The sequence below is a fragment of the Chlorocebus sabaeus genome, chromosome 11 (genome assembly GCF_047675955.1).
Source record: "Chlorocebus sabaeus isolate Y175 chromosome 11, mChlSab1.0.hap1, whole genome shotgun sequence".
NCBI classification, from domain to species: domain Eukaryota; kingdom Metazoa; phylum Chordata; class Mammalia; order Primates; family Cercopithecidae; genus Chlorocebus; species Chlorocebus sabaeus.
Genome location: NC_132914.1, coordinates 48,452,204 through 48,473,742, shown reverse-complemented (window position 1 = coordinate 48,473,742; position 21,539 = coordinate 48,452,204). Strand labels below are relative to the sequence as shown.

Below are 21,539 nucleotides of genomic sequence, written 5' to 3'. Positions count from 1 at the left end.
GTTTTTTTGAAGGGAGCCTGTTATTTGCCCCATAAGAGCTTTGACTAATACAATATTCTTCTGTTTTTTTAGACTAGTCAAGTGCAGTAGTGAGAAAGAGGGAGAGAGTAGAATGAAAGAGTTTGATTGGTTTGTAATTGACTATGAACAATCAATTGAATTAACTCACTACCTTCAGACCACCCTAAGGCAGTATTCTTAAACCCAACAGGAAGAGAGTCTGTCTGACTCACATGAGTTATTGGTGCCCCACGCGCAAGTGTCTCCTATTGTGTAAAAGGACCATAAGCCACTTTCCACTGGGTGGTTACTGGGTTAGAAGGTAGGGCCTGCCGGGCGAGGTGGCTCAAGCCTGTAATCCCAGCACTTTGGGAGGCCGAGACGGGCGGATCATGAGGTCAGGAGATCGAGACCATCCTGGCTAACACAGTGAAACCCCGTCTCTACCAAAAAAATACAAAAAACTAGCCGGGCGAGGTGGCGGGTGCCTGTAGTCCCAGCTACTCAGGAGGCTGAGGCAGGAGAATGGCGTAAACCCGGGAGGCGGAGCTTGCAGTGAGCCGAGATCCAGCCACTGCACTCCAGCCTGGGCGATAGAGCGAGACTCCGTCTCAAAAAAAAAAAAAAAAAAAAAAAAAAAAAAAGAAGGTAGGGCCTGATTTGATATGCAGGCCTAAACTGCTTTAAAAACAGATTCCAGCCGGGCGCGGTGGCTCAAGCCTATAATCCCAGCACTTTGGGAGGCCGAGGTGGGTGGATCACGAGGTCAGGAGATCGAGACCATCCTGGCTAACACGGTGAAACCCCATCTCTACTAAAAATACAAAAAAATTAGCCGGGCGTGGTGGCAGGCGCCTGTAGTCCCACCTACTCGGGAGGCTGAGGCAGGAGAATGGCGTGAACCCAGGAGGCGGAGCTTGCAGTGAGCCGAGATAGTGCCACTGCACTCCAGCCTGGGCGACAGAGCAAGACTCCGCCTCAAAAAAAAAAAAAAAATAAATAAAAAAATAAAAACAGATTCCAGCTGGGCACGGTGGCTTATGCCTGTAATCCCAGCACTTTAGGAGGCCGAGGTGGGCGGATCGTGAGGTCAGGAGTTCAAGACCAGCCTGGCCAATATGGTGAAACCCCGTCTCTACTAAAAATACAAAAATTAGCCGGGCATGATGGTGTGCGCCTGTAGTCCCAGCTACCTGGGAGGCTGAGGCAGAAGAATCGCTTGAACCCGGGAGGCAGAGGTTGTAGTGAGCCGGGATCGCACCACTACACTCCAGCCTGGGTGACAGAGCGAGACTCTGTCTCACAAAAAAACTAACAAAAAATTCCAATAATTAAAAAAGTACACAATATTGGCCAGGCGCGGTGACTCATGCCTGTAATCCCGGCACTTTGGGAGGTCGAGGCGGGCAGATCACCTGAGGTCAGGAGTTCAAGACTAGCTTGACCAACATGGAGAAACCCCCTCTCTACTAAAAATACAAAATTAGCCGGGCGTGGTGGCACATACCCGTAATCCCAGCTACTAGGGAAGCTAAGGCAGGAGAATCCCTTGAACCTGGGAGGCGGAGGTTGCAGTGAGCCAAGATTGCACCATTGCACTCCAGCCTGGGCAACAAGAGCAAAACTCTGTCTCAAAAAGCAAACAAACAAAAAAACGAAAACACCCCCACAAAAGTACACAATTACACAATATCTGGTTCTATTAAGAGTCAAATGTCTAAAATGACCAAGTAACCACGGCACGCAGCTTCTCTGGATGCTTTCCAGATGTCTAAAGATGTTCTTGTCTTGGTCAGAATCTTGTTCAGGTCTAGGGAGAGACTCCGACAAAGACAAGAGCATCTTTTTTTTGAGACAGTTTCGCTCTGCTGCCCAGGCTGGAGTGTAGTGGTGCAATCTTGGCCCACTGCAACCTCCGCCTCCCAGGTTCAAGCAATTCTCAGCCTCCTGAGCAGCTAGGATTACAGGCGCCTACCATTGCACCCAGCTAATTTTTGTATTTTTAGTAGAGACAGGGTTTTGCCATGTTGGTCAGGCTGGTCTTGAACTCCTGACCTCAGGTGATCCACCCACCTCAGCCTCCCGAAGTGCTGGGATTACAGGCGTGAGCCACCACTTCCGGCCAACAAGAGCATCTTTAGACAAAGAAGTATCTGGAAAGCATGAGCAACCATTGAAAGAACTGTGGCTGTTTAGCATGGGGAAAAGTGGGGACACATTCACTAAAATATGTAGAAAACAAACCAAACAGATTCTGTATTGGTTAAGAACCCAGAATGAAAGCCAATAGGTAAACACTACAGAGATTTTTGTTGTTGTTGTTATTTTTTTGAGACAGTCTCAGTCTGTCACCAGGGCTGGAGTGCAGTGGCACAATCTTGGCTCACTGTAGCCTCAACCTCCCAGGCTAAAGTGATCCTCCCACCTCAGCCTCCTGGGTAGCTGGGACTCCAGGCATGCCACCACACCTGGCTAATTTAAAATTTTTTTTTGTAGAGATGGGGTTTTACCATGTTGCCCACGATGGTCTTGAATTCCTGGGCTTAAGTGATCCGCCCACCTTGGCCTCCCAAAGTTCTGGGATTACAGATGTGAGCCACTGCGCCCAGCCAAACCACAGTTTTAATTTTACAGATTTTAAGTCAATACATGGTTAGATGATCCTTTACCATGAAAAATGTAAAATTCCTGCAAAGAGCAGGAAACTGGATGAGATAATATCAACTACCCTTTTCATCTGCTTACCACTTAATAGTTTACAAAGCACATTCTCATTTGATGCTTCTGATAATTAGAAAGTAGCAGAGGGAGTGTTTTACAGATGAGAAGAGTCTTTAAGCTGGTTCTTTCCACCATATTATGCTGACTTCCAAGAGATCAATGATCTGTTAGTCCCTTCCCATTATGAGAGTCTATCACTAAAAAAGGACTCAGTTCCAGCATTCCAAAGAAGGTATCAGAGTATTCCCTAGGGACCTCATGGCCTCATCTGGCTCCTGTGGATAGGCCTTGTTGGCCACAGCAGATTGCACACCCAAGACAAGAATCAGTCTATTTCCTTACTCCTCCCGTGGAGCTCTATGTTTCAAGGTAGGTATGTGGTCCCAATGACCAATTAATTAGATGAGTTGAGATTACGACTAAAGCTGAAGTGGGAAGCACAGTGTATGCTGGGGGAGTTACCATTCAGCAATGCTTCTGTGGATCCGGGACACCGAGGTCTCAATATCAATCGGGTGGTATCGTAATCCTCTCAGCTCCAGTGTTTCATCCAGCGCTCCCACCACATACAATGCATCATGACGCTCTGACAGAAAGAAAAAGAGAGAAATGTGGCTCGGACATATACTGAGTGTAACATAACACTGGAGTCCAGAGCACAGGGGTCAGACTGCCTGTCACCTGGCTCTGCCCCTACCAGCTGTGCAACTCTGGGCAAATTCCTTAAGGCTCTGAATCCTACTGCCCTTCTGTGAGATGGGAATAATAATCAATGGCTGCTGTGAGGATTTGTGAGTCAATCCATGCACAGTAGTTAATATAGTATGTGGTATATTGTAAATGATACCACAAATTAGCTATTATTATTATTACTACATGTTAGGAACTGTGTTATGTGCTGGGGAGACAAAGCTGACAAAACCCAATTCCTGCACTGAAGATTCTTACAGTTGAGGCAGGGGAAAAGATACACAAAGAGGCATTCCGTTGTAATGTAGCAAGCCCAGCGACAGGAGTGTGCATGAGTTTCAGAGGGGCAGAGGACATCACTGAGTCCAGCTCAAAGGGTCAAGGAAGGCTCCTGGAAAAGCTGAGGGCAGAGCTGAGCTTTTAAGGACAAACAGGACTCAGCCAGAGGGGAGGGGAGGAGGAAAGAGAGGAGTTGAGAGGGAGAGGAGATGAATGAGTATCATTCTTTCTAGGTAGCTTCATGGAATACAGATATAAAGATGAGGGTTGTAGAACATAGGGGAAACTAGTCCTCGTTTCTAACAGGCTTGTAATCCAGCTAGGATACAGAAGGAAGATGATTTTGCAGTAATTTCTGGAAAAAGGCAGATTTCTGAAAAATTCAGCAAAACAAAGTGATTTAAGCTGTTGGAGTGAAAAGGATCAGGAGGTCCAGCAGAGGCTCCCACCACCTGGTGAGCTCATGAAGACTGATGACAAAAACAACAGAAACACAGCAGTGAATGACTAATGGGTGCTTCCTGTGTGCCAGGCACTGTTCTTGGCATCTACATGCATCACGTCCTTTAATCTCACATCATTTCCATGAGGCAAGAAACATAGTCATCCCCATTTTCTAAGTAGGAAACAGAGGCTAAGTGATTGCTCAAGGTCACCCAGCAAATGCAGAGGTGGGCTTAAAACCAGGGCACCAGGCAGGGATGCCACCCTCTGCTCTACTGGGTTGCCCCTGCCTCTCCATGAAATCTGGGGAACTATGGACGCTGGTCAGTATGGAACTATGGAGAATTTAGGCCTTTAAAATCCAGCAGGTTATATATATATCACTTCTTCAAGTGCAGGATATAGTCAGTGTTGGGTATTTTTAAATGGCTGTAAGTGCCAGTCTGGAAGAAAGGGTGATGGCGGGCAGCAGTGAAGCCGTGACAATCAACTGGGCAGAGGGTGACGGGAGGGAATTCTTATACTGGAGGCTTGGCCAGGAAGCAGGCTGTGTCCAATGCAAGACACCGAGGCACTGCCATACCTCAGCAAGATGGCTCCTTGGAACTGACGCCCCTCTCAGGGAATAGGGCCGTTCCTCCTGCTCCCCAGGTGGTGTGCAGGGTAGAAGAGATACAAGATGTAATGCTTGTCCTGGGTGGGGAATCAGCCCCGCAGGGACTGAACGTATGTGTTTAGCCAGGGACGCTCATTCGCCATCAGGCACATCTCTCTGACTCACAGCTCGGGATGATCTTGGGCTCATCCTAAGCGCTCACCTCTTAGACACTCTTCATGGGGCAAAGCATGACTCCAAATGAAGAGAGAGTCACTTATGGGTTTAAGAGTCACAGAAGGGAGTAACTAGATACACACACTCCACAATCCAAGGCAGGCTGAAGGAGGTTAGCTAGTGCTACAGAAACACAAAGCAGGGTCAATGGGGAGGAGTAGTTGCACAAGTACCTCCAGTGGCCGCTGTGAGCTCAGTCCGGCGGACAAAACCAAGGTATCCTGTCCGAGCCCAGAGTGTCTGAGCCGCATCTCCAAAGCTGAGGCGAGTGTTGAAATGATCAGCTTGAAGAGTCTCACTATCATAGATGGTGTAGTAGCCGCTGGCTGTATGGGGACTGTTCACCCAAATCTACAAGAAAAGTGCTTTGGTCACAACTCACTGGGGACACACAACTGTATTCATTCTCTTGGATCAGGTGATTTGATTTTTTTAATCTCATTTTTATATTAACAACAACACAACTGCATCAATAAAGGCAGCTGACATTTACCAGATGCTCATCATGTACCTAACCTCCATCCATCCAGATATATATGACATGACAACATAGTTCACACAATGTTGTTCCCATTTTACGGATGAAAAAACAAGGAGTTAACTAATTCACCTAACATGCAGAAATGAGGAGACTGGCACCCATGCTCTTGTGGCTCCCGAGGCTGTGCTCTCACCCACAAGGCTACCCTGCCTCCCTGGCTCATTTCTCACCCTCCTCCAGAGTCCCACGAACACATCAGGGATCATTTCTGTGCTTCCGGGGTAACTGTGGAAGCCCACAGGGAAACACCAGGGGGTGTCTGAGTTTATCATATAAACAGCAATAGCTAACAATAATGTTACTGAGAATCATTATGTGACAGACACTGTTCCATGTACATTACAGATACAGGCGTTAATACATTTAATTGTATAATGATTCTACTCAGGAGGTGAGGTAGGTGCTACTATTAACATTTAAAGCTTGTAAAAATAGGCTGGGCGTGGTGGCTCATACTTGTAATCCCAACACTTTGGGAGGTCAAGGTGGGTGGATCACTTGAGGTCAGGAGTTCAAGACCAGCCTGGCCAACATGGTGAAACCCCATCTCTACTAAAAATACAAAATTAGCCAGGCATGGTGGTGTATGCCTGTAATCCCAGCTACACAAGAGGCTGAGGCAGGAGAATCACTTGAACCGGGGAGTCGGAGGTTGTAGGGAGCCAAGATGGCACCACTGCATTACAGCCTGAGTGACAGAGCAACACCCTGTCTCAGGAAAAAAAAACTATTTTATATAGTTAATTTTTATATACTTATATATAAGTAATATGTATTTATATGTAAATATTTTTTGTTAAAGGGCTGGGCCTATATTTTTTGGTTAATGCAAACATGGATACATTTTAGAATATAACATCTGACTGACCTTAAAAATGTGTAAATATGTAACTCCTTTCAGTTTCATACCTTAATAGATGGGAACATATAGGATTTGCTCTAGCTTTCTAGCTAAGGGCATGTCAGTGGACAAATCTGGCACTATTTCCAGTTTGGGTGCCTAAATCTTCCCTGGATCCCAGTTTCAATCTCCCTCTTCTGTCAGTTTCAGTCTCATGCCTTACAGAAAAAAATTAACTCCATTCACAACAGGGGAAAGCTAAATCCACAGTTTTACTGATTTCTAAAATGTGAACCCTAGAGATTTTTACTGCTGACTTTTCAGAGTAAAAATGGAAATTATTACAAACCTCTCCAAGGTGAGAGTCTCCAACTGGCCCTTTGGTCTCAGGATTAACAATAACCACTTTCACTCCAGGTAAAATCTAAGAATCAAAGGGAAAATACAAAGATTGGGTTCAGTGAAATCTAATGACCTCCAGGAAACACACAGTTAGTTACCTGCCGGAGAGGTGGGCGAGGCACACAGGGCGGGAGCCAGCTGCAACGGCATCACAGCAGCTACCCTGAGGGGACCACGACAGAGACCTTGTGTTTTGTTCTCACTGAACCTTCCTAGTTCATTGAAGACCAAAGGTCTAATAAAACTCAGCCTCAAAAATAAAATGGGAGCCAGTTTGCCATCTCTTCAAAGGGATGAGAAACTGCAGATCGGGACCTTCACAGTAGAATTTGTAGAATAACCTTTCCTTTTTCATGCTCTTTCTCATTCACTGGAATGATGGCAGTGAAACCCTTTAAAACAGAAAGGGCAGCAGGCAGGGACAGCCTGAGTGACTCTACTCCAGACTCCAGCTGGTGCTAGAGTTGAAGGAACGTGAAGAGTGAGAGAGGACAGCAGCAGCTTTGCAGGACAGAAGGATATCCACGACCCCAGGATCTTTCTCAGGAAGGAAAAGCAAGACACATATACTGGCTGAGGGAATGGCTCAGCCATTCTAACAAAAAGAAGGGCCTCTCTGGTTACCCATATTCTGCCCTCTTCGAACTCCCTTTTTATCTTGGGTTTCTAAAGTATGAGGTTACTCAAGAAGCCCTCAATCATTATCTGGGTGCAAACATCTAAAACCTCAAGGAAGAGACTAGACAGTTCCCTTAGTCCAGGGCGGGCACAGGCTAATGCTCATGAGGCGTGCTTGGCTGCTGAGGCAAGTGAAGATGTGACAAGGCAGTGACAAAATCAGCCAAAACCCCACCCTGGCAGATGCAAACGGAGAGTGAGACTGGAGTAAGCGCCCCATGGGGAGATACACCACCAAGTAGGTTTGGCAGGGATTCTTTTTTTCCCTTCACGATTTTTTCTCTGCCCTTCAGAATTACTAGACAGGATTCTGAGGTATCATCATTATCTCGTCAAAGGGCAGAGAAATTCCCACTTGTCTTGACAATGCATGTGGGTTTCCTATCATTCTTAGTAAACTGCTTCTCACTAAATCTCTCTTTTGACGTTTTATAGCCTCATTCTAATCTAAGAAATCTTACTCCCATAGATGTTAACTCTCTCAAATATCTTTAATCTCATCCCCATTTTTATTTTCAACTTTAAATGCATGTGTGTCTTCCCTGACCTTAAACCACACTCCCATGTCGGCCTCTCCTAGCCTTCTCCTTGTGACATTTGTAAGACAGAACCGAGATGGGCACAGTGGCTCATGCCTGTAATCCCAGCACTTCGGGAGGCTGAGGCAGGTGATCACCTGAGGTCAGGAGTTCAAGACCAGCCTGGCCAACATGGTGAAACCCCTTCTTTACTAAAAACACAAAAATTAGCTGGACCGACTGGGCGCGGTGGCTCACGCCTGTAATCCCAGCACTTTGGGAGGCTGAGGTGGGCGGATCACAAGGTCAGGAGATCGAGACCACAGTGAAACCCCGTCTCTATTAAAAATACAAAAAATTAGCCGGGCGCGGTGGTGGGCGCCTGTAGTCCCAGCTACTCAGGAGGCTGAGGCAGGAGAATGGTGTGAACCCGTGAGGCGGAGCTTGCAGTGAGCCGAGATTGCGCCACTGCACTCCAGCCTGGGGCACAGAGCGAGACTCTGTCTCAAAAAAAAAAAAAAAATTAGCTGGACCTGGGGGCAGGTGCCTGTAACCCCAGCTACTTGGAGGCTGAGGCAAGTTCTCCTTGAACCTGGGAGGCAGAGGTTGCAGTGAGCTGAGATCGCGCCACTGCACTCTAGCCTGGGTGGCAGAGTGAGACTCCATCTCCAAAAAAAAAAAACAAAAAACAAACAAACAAACAAAAAAACAGAACCAGCTCTTCTATCCACCTTTCATACAATACAATGAGCACTGCATTTTGCTGGTCTGTCAATACGAATAACATATCAGTTGGACTTTTAAAAATCGATGGAAATTAAGAGAGTTCAAATTTACTATTCTTCTTATCTATGTACCCATATGAATTTGAAAGTATTAGCTAAGCTGAAATTATCTCCAGATTTCAATTAAGGCTTGCCCTGGACACTAATATATCATATGGCTTCTGGTTTCTTTAAACTGAACCACTTCTCCACACAGCCCACCTTCCCTATGGTCAACAGAAAAAATTACCTTTCCAGACTCCGAGAGAAGCAAACTCTGAGGGGCGCCGCGTTCCACAAGACGAACCCTGCAGAAGAACGGTATTTACTATATATATAGGGCTTTTAAGAAGAGAAGTCGCCATATTCCTGCAGTTCAGTGCTGCCTTCCCACGACCTCTAACTTGTCTCTCTTCCTCACACTACAGCAGGGTTTCTCAAACTCAGCACTACTATCGTTTTGGCCAGATAATTTTTTGTTGAAAGGGGCGATTCTGTGCATTGTAGAGTGTTTAGCAACACCTCTGGCCTCTGCCCACTAGATGTCAGTAGCAAGCCCCCTTTTATGACAAACCCAAAATGTTTCCAGACATTGTCAAATCTCCAGTGGGGTGGCAAAATCTTCCCAGGTTTCAAACTGCTGCATGAGAGAGATGCTCTACCTATGCGGGCTAGGTCAGTGCAGTGGAGCACTCCAGATCACACACCCAGGGGGGTGGGGCTTGGGAAGAGAGGTCTTGGAGCCCTGGGCCAGTGCTCACCTTGGGACACAGCTATAATTCCCTTCTGGGCTAAGGAGGCAGGCTTTTACCCATGAGGCTCAGATAAAGTATTGTTTCAAAAACCCTACTCTGACTCATTTATCTTATCTGTCCTATTATTTTTAAACTCTTAGAGGAAAGAGACTATCCATTTTAGTTTAATTTATATCAAATGTCACAAAATACTTTTATATGGGCAATAACTATTATACTTTAATATTAAAGAACAGTGTAGCAACTGAGAGAATTAAAGCTTTCTTATAAATCTAAATCTTATGTATTAATGATAAAAACAAATCCCTTCCCTCTTCCCATTCCCCTCCTGGAAGATATGAACAAAAGGAATGAGGGAAAATGCTGGCTCTGAGGTTCCGAATTTGTTATGGTTAGGAACTAGTAGGAAAAGAGCATTAATAAATCTGTTGTACCTGTCATGTCTTAGTGATTTCAGATCCACATACACAGTAGTCGGATCAGGCCCTGAGGTTCCCTAAAGAAAGACAAATCAATGCATTGTTTAGAATTTCGATAAACTGTATGTCACATTTTCAAATGAAAACATTTTAGCCATATACATGAAAAATCCACAATCTTTTTGCCTCTCCTCCCTTGGAGAGTGGCCTCCTAGGCCCACTGCTCTGACTCTTATCATGGGGACTGTGGCAGCACTGAAACGTTTCCATGCTGAGGAGGGCTTTCATCCCTGGATTCAAAGCAGAGGTGAGACAGGTCGGCAATCCAGGGACTTGCAAAACCAATATTGGCCACAGTGACAGCAAGAGGGCTATTATGATGGGGCTCAAGGTTAAACCATCAAGACCCTTCTGAAGGAAGAAGGTCACAGAAGACCTGAAATAATCCACCCATGTGTGCTATCTTCTTTCACTAACTTTTGTCCGTGCCTATATTTGCCTTATCAAAGAAAAAGGGTCTCAATCTGCCACCCAGGCTGCTGGAGTGCAGCAGTACAATCACAGCTCACTGCAGCCTCAACTTCCTGGGCTCAAGCAATCCCCCTGCCTCAGATTTCCAGGTAGCTGGGACTAGAGGCATGTACCACCAAGCCCAGCTATTTTTTTTTGCGGGTGGGTGGTGGGGGTAGGGGAGAGATGAGGTCTCAACTATGTTGCCCAGGCTGGTCTCAAACTTCAGGGCTCAAGCAATCCTCCTGCCTTGGCCTCACAAAGTGCTGGGATTATAGGCATGAACACACTTGGCCCTATATTTGCTTTATTAGCTATTAATACATAAAATTAAGTCTCAGTTCAAGTCCCTTTTCTGTTATTTACCTATCAAGAATAACATGACAAAGCTGCCATCTGGATGGAGAAAAGAATACAAGGTTATTGTTTGAAAAAAATAAAAATAAAGAGGCTGGGCGCGGTGGCTCAAGCCTGTAATCCCGGCACTTTGGGAGGCCGAGACGGGCGGATCATGAGGTCAGGAGATCGAGACCATCCTGGCTAACACAGTGAAACACCGTCTCTACTAAAAAATACAAAAAACTAGCCGGGCGAGGTGGCAGGCGCCTGTAGTCCCAGTTACTCGGGAGGCTGAGGCAGGAGAATGGTGTAAACCCGGGAGGCGGAGTTTGCAGTGAGCTGAGATCTGGCCACTGCACTCCAGCCTGGGCGACAGAGTGAGACTCTGTCTCAAAAAAAAAAAAAAGAAACAGAAAAAAAAAATGGTATAGAATATAGAGACAGAAAAACAGAAGGTCAGACCGGGCACAGTGGCTCATGTCTGTAATCCCAGCACTTTGGGAGGCTGAGGTGGCTGGATCACTTGAGGTCAGGAGTTTGAGACCAGCCTGGCCAACAGGGTGAAATACAAAAAATAGCCAGGCATGGTGGTGCATGCCTGTAACCCCAGCTACTCGGGAGGCTGAGGTGAGAGAACCGCTTGAACCCAGGAGGCGGAGGTTGCAGTGAACTGAGATTGCGCCACTGCACTCCAGCCGGGGTTACAGAGCAAGGCTCCATCTCAAATAAAAAAAAAAAAGAAAAAGGAAAAACAGGTCAGATACAAGTGAAATCCAAATAGGACTCAAATCTTTGTGACTCATCATCATGACCACATGACAGCGACTCAAATAAACACTAACACGCGCTCACTGCTAGCACTGTTCCAAGAGCTCCGAGCTGGCAGCTCAGTGATTGTGCAGAGCTGCCTGGAGAAGCACAGTACTGCTACCTTCACTTTACAGGTGAGCAAAATGAGACATAAAGAAATCGAGATTAAAAAGCCCAAAGTTCTAAAGCAAGTAAGCATGGCTGAGGCCCAAGCCCAGGCAGCCTGGCTCCAAAGCCCATGCTCTGGGATACTCCACATTCCTCTCCTGTTTGTGAGCAGACAAGATGTCATGAGGGTCACCTGTAAACATATTGCTACATTGACTCTTGATCCAAAAGTGGTGCTGACAGCCCGCGGGGACAGCCCAATGTCTTTGAAGAGCTTGGAGAAGGACTGCTGGAGTGCAACGCGGGGCCGCTCCTCCGCCACCACCACACAGGTCCGGACGCAGGAGAGGTTGATCCCTCTGGTCTGCAAGACACCATTATGTGGGAGTCAAGTCAGTAGGATCATAAAATAACTGAACAGGTAAGGCCACTGTTCTAGCTCCTTGGTCAGGAAAAGCCAAGTAATTGTGTATTCTCACCTCAGGCATACAGAGAAAAGCAGCTTTCAGAAAAGAAGAAACGGCCAAGGCATCCCATTAAAATCACTATCTGCTGGTAAATTCACTCATTCTCTAGTTCTTTCCTCTTTCTTCTAAAAATCTAAGGCTCTTCAGCAGTACTTTTTATCCCTCCTCGTTTCTGTACCTTAGATGTCCCCATATTTGATGGGACTGAGAGAAAAATTAATCTAGAACTCTGGCAATCTAATCTCTTGTCTCTATGCATTCCAAAGATCAAATTTTTCTATCAAAGAAAATTCAGCATTTTCTGACTTTCTCATATGCCAGTCAGAAAGATCATCATTCGACACACACATGAATGAATGAGTTACCCTTATCTTTGGGGATATTCTGAATTCTTAATATTTTGAGGTTTCAAATTCTATTAGGAAAAGTATTGGAAGCCACAGTTCCCTTTTATGTTTATATGAAGTCTTTCCAGTTAGCCTCCCAACCAGTTCCCCTTTCTTGTCCACAAAGTAAGAATCATATTAAACTGTGAAAGAGTGCACTAAATTAGGAAGGTGGAAGAGATAAACTTGCCAAGGTTTACAATACACCCTTTTTAAACTGAGTGACTTGAAAAAGGCAAGCAAACATGTCTATTAGGCCCTGCTCTGGCCCTGTTATGTCCTGGCTCATTTCTTCAAAACCTTTTGGGACTGCCCACCTGCTGGAGCTGCTTCTTACCTTTAGCACTTCCACTTGGTTGCCAAGTCCTTTGGTGCAGAGCTCCATCACTGAATAGGAGCAGAAAGTGTCCCTTATTTTGTACTGGTTGACTGTGGCGAGCCAGAGGAAAAGGTTGTTCTCTAACTCCATAGGAGGAATTAAGACAGACTGGTGGCCTGAATAGACACTGCAGTGAAATAGACCAACAGCTGGAATCATCAGTTCATCCTCGACACCTGATACTTCAGAACCCCACCAATTCCACAGATATTTACCGAGTGTAAAGGACAGTGTAGGGACATATGAGATGTAAAGCTCTAAGAATCAGTCTTGTTCCTATACAACTCGCAAGAGGAGCAACTATGAAATAAAGCAGACTGTGGTAGGTTGCTTTAGTCTACATAACATTCTTACAGCTGCCCTCAAGCTAATTAATATGGTCAAGATGATACTAAATATTCTGGAAAGGTAATTCCTAATAACTAATCTTTAAAATCCCGATGGAGTAGCATTTTTTCCTCTTTTTCTTCAGAAACCTTATGTGTGGACTGGATTTTACTCCTATGGTTTCTTTTAAAGATGTTAATAGCCATTTTATTGATGCTCTGAATATGAGATGTAAATCAAGAACACTGAGATCACAGAATAAACAGCAATTCGTTCAAGCTCGATAAGGCAGGGTGGGGGAGTGGTAGTGCTTCGCTGAGCTGGTGACACTTGAGCTGGAGCTTGAAGAATGAATATGAATTTGACAGTGGCCAGAAGAAGTGGGGACAGTAGTGAGGGTGTTCTAGGCAGAGGAACAACATATACAAAGGCTGATAAGTACAGCATGTTTGAAGCCATCAGAAATATTATTAGTATTCAAGTGGCCGGGCACGGTGGCTTATGCCTGTAATCCCAGTACTTTGGGAGGCCATGATGGGAGGATTGCTGGAGCCCAGAAGTTGAAGACCAGCCTGGGTAATAAAGCAAAACTCATGCCTCTACAAAAAAGTTTTTTTAACAATTAGCCAGCCGTGGTGGCACACACCTATAGTCCCAGCTACTTGGGAGGCTGAGGTGGGAGGATCACTTGAGCCCGAGAGGCTGCAGTGAGCTGTGACTGTGCCACTGCACTTCAGACTGGGCGACAGACTGAGACCCTGTCTCCTAAAAAAAAAAAAAAAATGGAGAGAGAGAGTATTCAACTGAAATCCTAGCACACAGGGTGCATGGAGGAGTAAGGCCAGAAGGGCTAAGGCCAAACTGTGACAGGGCTTAACCATCATATGAAGGAGTTTAGACTTCACCCAGCAGGCAGTCATTGCAACTTTAAGTTGGGACAACACTGACAATATGGACATATGGAGTAGGGATTGGTGATACGAGCCACTGAAAGTTGAGAGACAGGAGAGGCTGCAATAGTTCAGGTGAGAGGTGATACAGGCTTGAACCCAACAGTGTAGCCCAGGATAAAAAAGAAGGAATGGGGCTGGGCGTGGTGGCTCACACTTGTAATCCCACTACTTTGGGAGGTCAAGGTAGGTGGACTGCCTGAGTCCAGGAGTTCGAGACCAGACTGGGCAACGTGGCAAAATGCTGTCTCTACTAAAAAATTAGCTGGGTGTGGTGGTGTGCACCTGTACTCTCAGCTACTCAAGAGGCTGAGGTGGAAGGATCGCTTGAGCTTGGGAGGTGGAGGTTGCCGTGAGCTGAGATTGCACCACTGCACTCCAGCCTGGGCAACAGAGCAAGACACTGACTCAAAAAAAAATAAAACAGGCCGGGTGCGGTGGCTCAAGCCTGTAATCCCGGCACTTTGGGAGGCCGAGACAGGCGGATCACGAGGTCAGGAGATCGAGACCATCCTGGCTAACATGGTGAAATCCTGTCTCTACTAAAAAATACAAAAAAAACTAGCCGGGTGCAGTGGCGGGCGTCTATAGTCCCAGCTACTCGGGAGGTTGAGGCAGGAGAATGGCGTAAACCCAGGAGGTGGAACTTGCAGTGAGCTGAGATCTGGCCACTGCACTCCAGCCTGGGCGACAGAGCGAGACTCTGTCTCAAAAAAAAAAAAAGAAAAAACAAAACAAAACAAAAAACAGAAAAACAGGAAAAAAAAGAAAGAAAAGAAAAAAGGACAGAAAGGAAATATGGATCCTCATATCCATATTCAGTCCATCAGCAAGAAGAACTATCAACACAATAGTTTTTTGTTTTTTTTTTTTAGGAAAAAAAAAAAAAAAAGGAAGGAACAGGGTTCCTATCATGTCTCTTCTATAGCCACAAAGCTTAAACTCTTGGCTCATACAAAATGGCAGTGATTTTATGCCTAAACCTGTTTACAGATCAGAATCACTAGAAGCTCAGGAATCCTGTATTTCAAAATACTGGTGGTGTGGTCACCACCTCTGGAGATGAAGATTAATAAGTCTTGGGGAGTCCCATTAATTTTTGTTGAAAGACCCCCAGGTGATTCTTATGTACATATAGGTGTAGAACAACCAAGCCAAAGGACATACATTTGATTAGACACAAGACATGAAGATATAGAATCTGAAGGTAAGACCCATGTTTCTAGTGTGGGCCCTTACATGGATGATCCTACCCTAACAAAGAGAGAACAGGAGGAGAACGTTGAGCTGCAGGCATCTATGAAGCATTCATGATGTACACCAAGGAGATGAAAATGCAGGTCTGAGATGAGGTTCTCTGGGGGAGTGGTGAGAGGAGCTGGGATCTGTATTCCGCAAGGAGCAACTTGGCCAGGGCAAACGTGCTACTTGCCATCCACATGCTGTCATCCCATCCCACTGTGCTCCTTCCTGCCAAGCCTAGGGGGTACATGCTGGCTGTCAAAGCATGACATATTTCACCCGAGAATCATCGTTCTACTTGGCTTTGCTTCTAAAGCAAGGATTACATGGTGGGGAAGAGAGCAAGTAACAGGATCACTGCCATTTTGTATGAAGAATAAAATTAACAGAAAATAACAAAGGGAATACAGACAAAACTGTTTTTAAACAAACTTCACAGACACAGTAGATCCATAAATTCTGAAAACACTAGCATTTTACTGAAACTTTACCAAGTTAAGGGAGCAAAGGAAAGGATGAGATGGTCATGGCCATAAAGTACACCCCCACACATTCTGTCTCCTTGGCTTTTCCATCCCTACCTGCAGAGACACCAGAGCGCGAAGCCAAGTCCACAGTAAGGGTCAAGGCAGATGGCGATCTGCCGAGAAGAGTACAACTCACACTGGAGCTTGATGGCTCGACACAGAGCGTTCACTGCAGAGTGGGACATCTGCAAAGTATGGAAAATGGAACAGGCTGGAACTGTCATCCCACAGGCAGCAAAACAGCTCTGACGACAGCTTTGAGGAGTTTCAATTCCCTAAACTCCTCAAAACAATGTATAATTTTTAGTGCTTCAAAGCCTAACCTAAGTCTCCATTAAGGGAACATATTTCTGTTCATTAGTTAATAATAATTTTTTTTTTTTTTTAAGACGGAGTTTCGCTCCTGTTGTCCAGGTTGTGGTGCAATGGCACGATCTCAGCTCACCGCAACCTCAGCCTCCCAAGTAGCTGGGATTACAGACATGCACCACCATGCCCAGCTAATTTTCTATTTTTAGTAGAGAAGGGGTTTTCCATGTTGTTCAGGCTGGTCTCGAACTCCAGACTTCAAGTGATCTGCCTGCCTTGGCCTCCGAAGGAGCTGGGATAACAGGCGTGAGCCACTGCGCCCAATCTAATACTGAATTTTATAATATCTAAATATCAGATTTCATACATATTTTAACAAACTCTTATCTTTCAGCTTCAATGCTAGGTTCAGACACTTAATACAAATTCCTTGCGATAACTCATTCCAGAGGAGCCAATGCCTTTATTTAAATAGAGCAACGACCCCTGATCCTCACTCTGCCTACCGGTCTCTGGTACAACCACTTAGCCTCTGCGTCTAAAGTTTCTGGGGCAGTGGTCATCTCTATTTTTTGGCAGACGTGGCATTTTTCCAGCATGCAGCTTACCTTCACTCCTGTAAGCATGCCAGTTGTGGAGACACTAAAATCAAGATATGCCAACATCTCAGGAGTGGGTGGTTTATACAGCTGAGGTAACCTTTTCCTGGGTAAATCATCTGCCATGAAAAGAAAAAAACCTGATGTCAATCCAACATGTGGGAACATGAAAATCATTGCTCTTCGAACTGGTTTTCTGTGGCTTTGCTATGGCCAAATTTAGCTTAGGGGATTTGCTAAAGCTTAGGCTTCTCCTATTTAACCAAGTAGCTCACATATGTCATTCTTAGAGGTGGGCTGGGGTTGAGGACAACACTGGACAACACAGGCAAGCAAATCTACATCAGGTAAATGTATCTGCTAGCAGCTTAGTAAGGGGAAATAGAACACAGTAGGAAGCAGACTGTTGTTCAAATGCCAGCTCTAGCATCAGCTACGTGACCCTGGAGTTATTTCACCTCTTTGTGGCTGTTTTCTTCTTCTCTAAAACGTATCTCTAAAATAATACCTACCCTCATAGAACTGTTGGGAAGTTAATTCACGTAAAGCACTTTTAAAGCAACCTACTGAAGAAATGCTTAAAAAGCATTAGCTGTTATGCTGGTTTCAAGTTAAAGTTCATTATTTACACTTTAGTATGTGTTATATTAATCATGTATGGATTTAAAAGTTGGGAAGTATTTCTCTAAGTTAACTTAGCAGATTTTTTTTTTTTCTAAAGACAGAGTCTTGCTCTATTGCCCAGGTGGGAATACAGTGGTTTGATCTCGGGTCACTACAACCTCCATCTGCTGGGCTCAAATGATCCTCCCACCTCAGCCTCCTGAATAGCTAGGACTACAGGTCTATGCCACCATGCCTAGCTAAATTAAAAAAAAATTTTTTTTTTTTGTAGCAGTGAGGTCTCACTGTATTGCCCAGGCTAGTCTCCAACTCCTGAGCTCAAGTGATCCTCCTGCCTCAGCCTCCCAAAGTGCTGGCATTACAAGCATGAGCCATGGCGCCTGGTTAAGCTGGCAGAATTTTAAGAATAGTAATCTATCTGGGTGCAGTGACTCAGACCTATAGTCCCAGCTACTTGGGAGGCTGAGGCAGGAGGACTGTGTGAACCCCGGAGTTTGAGACCAACCTGGGCAACATATCAAGATCACGTCTCTTAAAAAAAAAAAAAAAAAAAAAAAAGAAAAGGTGGCTAGGCACAGCAGCTCACACTTGTAATCCTAGCACTTTGGGAGGCCGAGGCAGGTGGATCACTTTGAGGACGGGGGTTCGAGACCAGCCTGGCCAACATGGCGACCCCTGTCTCTACTAAAAATACAAAAATTAGCCAGGCATGGTGGTTCATACCTGTAATCCCAGCTATTCGGGAGGCTGAGGCAGGAGAATCCCTTGAACCTGGGAGGTGGAGGTTGCAGTGAGCCGAGATCGCGGCCCTGCATTCCAGCCTGGGTGACACAGTGAGGGCTCTGTCTCCAAAAGAGAATGGTAGCCAAGAACTAGTAATTCGCTGCTTTCACTCATTTATGATACCTCCTCTACTTCCCCCCATGTGCTTTATAAGTATGTTAAAACTAGGGATGTCAAAGATGTCCTTTGGCTCCAGCCATACCTCTTCAATGGCTCCTCTGGCTTTCTGGATCAAGAAGGACGTCTAACTGTGAGTTTTAAATCACCAAATCATGGGGCACCCATTTCTGGTCAAATGAAAGACTATCACCTTTGACCTCCCTTTATGCAGGGAAGGGTCACTCATATGACCACTCAAGTGCCTAAAGAAACCTTCCTGTTGTGATTCAGCCCATTAACCACAGATCTACCAGCATCATTAACACCAACACAATCCATTTGTGACACATATATATACAACTGTGCTTCTATCCTTCAGTAATAAGTATTTTAAAAACCCAGTTCGGCATCTGGTACACAATAACCACAAATACATGTCATTCCTGCATTTGAATCCAGAGTTTTTTTTTTTTTTAAAAAAAAAGGGTAGGGAGGACATTAATGGTTAAGAGGCTGGGAATGGAGTCAAACTGGCTGGATTTGAATTTCAGTTCTGCTGCTTATTTAACTTCCCTCAGTTTTCTAATCTGCAAAATGAGGATAAAAATAACAACTTATAGGGTAAGGATAAAAGCATATAACACATTAAATGACTGACATAACGGCTCAATGAAGGTTAGATGTTATCATTATGATTACATGCTAGGAGCTTTGCATTACATCATTTAATCTTTACAACTCCCACTTTATAGACAGGTTAGTAAGGATACTCAGAGAGGAGCAGATATAGCAGGACTTAAACCCTACCTGCCTGACTCCAAAACCCACATTCTTCCTATACCACAGCTTTTTCAGCTATTCCCTTATCTTACCCCCTTCTTTAATATGAATACTATCTAAAAATTTTGTACTTTATGGCTTTCAAAGTATAGTATTTTCATATTACACTGCATTTTATCTTCTCAATAAATATACAAGTCAGGCAGGGGTAGGCAGTAGCTTAGGAAAGGGTAATTTCAGTCAAGATTACACAGGCAGTAGGTAATGAAGCTTCAGCCAGAACCCAAATCACCTGACTCCCAGTCCAGTATTATTTCAACAATATCACATCTCGAACAAAAGGATCAGATTGTCTCAATATTTCACTTGGCCCTACATATACATAGTTACATGTAGCATAAAAACCTAACCACCTTTTGATGATGCCAAGAGTAACAGCAAAACACTTTTGTTTAGAGAGTTCTTAGCAGACTGTGATCTCGCCCTTTGCATCTACTGTCAGTGTTTAGTCCTGCACAAGCTTACTGATGCTAGGTTTTGCCTCTGTCTTAGCAGGCAGAAGACATAAAGGCAGGGTAAACAAGTCTGGCATGAGAATAGACGAGATCTCAGGTATTGTGAGCTCTCACTCCCTCCACCCTCAGGAGAAGTCTCCCTTTCACCTGTGTCAATGATGGTTGGCCAGGTTTTCACATCCACTGCTGCTGCTGCCTCTCGGGACCTCAGTAGCCGCATTAGGGTCTGACCGGTGAGAATACAGGCTGCTTTGCTGACCTAGAAAACAAATGGACAACAATAAGCATCAGGAGGCTCAGCCCCAACACGGCACCACAGGCCCTGGCTGCTGCTAAAAGCCACTCATGTACTACACCGGACAGGACAGTTTCAAAGAACACATGTGGGACAGATGAGGTCAGTTTACTCCCTTGCATGTTTCCTTCTGGAAATGTGTGACATTTAACTCTCTCAGGATGATGGACCTGTTCACAATACACTGTATTGTTTATAACAGTGATTCTCAAAATATTTCATAATTATAATCTCAGTATGGATCCCACAATCCCATGATTTCATTAAGACCACAATTAAATAAAGATGTGGATTTTGTAGTGCTCAGGAAATGAGAAGAATCAGATAACCATATTTGAAGGAAACTGCCCCAGTCTCTAGTGAATAACGAGACTTACTACACCTAGACCATACGCTGAACCTAAGGAACCCCGATGCTGATATAAGCTCTCATAGAAACTAGGTTCTCTTGCCCAGCTATACACAGAAATGATAAGTGACCTACTTTGCCCACGAACTGCATCAACAGCAACTCCCCTCCCTGCTTTTCTGGCCCACTTTGTAGAATATAACAAGGGCATTTTGCTGAATTACACTTTGTAATAAAATCATCTATGGTGATCATGGCTTTTATACCGTGGGCTCCTTTTTTGCTGACAGAGCAGCAGTTCTCAGAGAAGCAAATGCTACATGAACTGGAATTTTGTAATCTATCAGTACTGGCCAAGGCTTCCCCTTGCTGTAAACACTAGGATCTGATGCAATACACACTTACCTTATTTTCTTTAACTCTCATATCCTATAAATCTCATATCCTATCATCTCCAGAGTAAGGTCTGGACACCTTTTAATGTTACACCAAGTAAATTCACAAAAGTAACTAAAATAGAAGTGACCTGACACCGTGGTTAATTCAGTTTGGCATTTAAAATCACCCAGATAATTTAGCAGGAAAAATATTAGACATCACATTTTAGACAGAAGGGGAGGGGGAAACTTTTTTATTTTTATTTTTTTGAGACAGGGTCTGCTCAGGCTGGAGTGTGGTGGTGTAATCTCAGCTCACGTCTAACCTCCACCTCCCAGACTCAAGGGATCCTCCTGCCTCAGCCTCCTGAGTAGCTGTGACTACAGGCATGTGCCACAACGCCTGGCTACTTTTTGTGTTTTTGTTGGAGAAATACTAATGGCTGCTTCACCTCCTTAATGTTCATGATAACTGCATACAATTCTGCATCTCACCAATAACCACTTTCCCCCAGTTCCTTCGCTGAATAATGATGGTTGTTTTGGCTTGATTAACAAAAAGGAGGTAGTTTCCAGGAGACAAATTTGAATTCCTGACTTAACAAAATTGGAAAATTAGTAAGGATCCTTAGCTGTCTGAATCTGGATTTTAGGAGATGAGGACAAGGCAAGATACAGCTGGTACTTACATCAACAATCATTCGGACAGTGGGCAGCGTGGCCGTGAGGTTCTGAGCATGTGGAGGTCTGACCGTCACAGGTATACAGCCCGCATACAGGCAGCCATAGAAGGCAGCGATTAACTCAATGCCTGCAAGACAAAAGACCCTGTCAGGAGAGGCACTGAACTGCCTAAGAGCACTGAGAAACTAAAAGGCAA

General features: G+C 44.9%; 1 protein-coding gene across 3 annotated transcripts in view; it reads right to left on the bottom strand.

Annotated features, from left to right (window-relative positions):
- The window catches only part of DIP2B (disco interacting protein 2 homolog B), a 255,438-nt gene that overhangs the window by 4,903 nt on the left and 228,996 nt on the right, over window positions 1–21,539 (bottom strand). For all 3 annotated transcript variants that reach the window (XM_008003223.3, XM_008003222.3, XM_008003226.3), the window contains 11 exons: window positions 21,349–21,470; window positions 19,786–19,897; window positions 16,847–16,956; window positions 15,984–16,114; window positions 12,842–13,010; window positions 11,845–12,015; window positions 9,900–9,961; window positions 8,961–9,018; window positions 6,698–6,772; window positions 5,140–5,317; window positions 3,184–3,307 (listed from right to left, as the gene is read on the bottom strand). In XM_008003223.3, coding sequence (XP_008001414.1) covers window positions 3,184–3,307; window positions 5,140–5,317; window positions 6,698–6,772; window positions 8,961–9,018; window positions 9,900–9,961; window positions 11,845–12,015; window positions 12,842–13,010; window positions 15,984–16,114; window positions 16,847–16,956; window positions 19,786–19,897; window positions 21,349–21,470 — 1,312 coding nt within the window. The remainder of the gene's footprint in view (window positions 1–3,183; window positions 3,308–5,139; window positions 5,318–6,697; window positions 6,773–8,960; window positions 9,019–9,899; window positions 9,962–11,844; window positions 12,016–12,841; window positions 13,011–15,983; window positions 16,115–16,846; window positions 16,957–19,785; window positions 19,898–21,348; window positions 21,471–21,539) is intronic.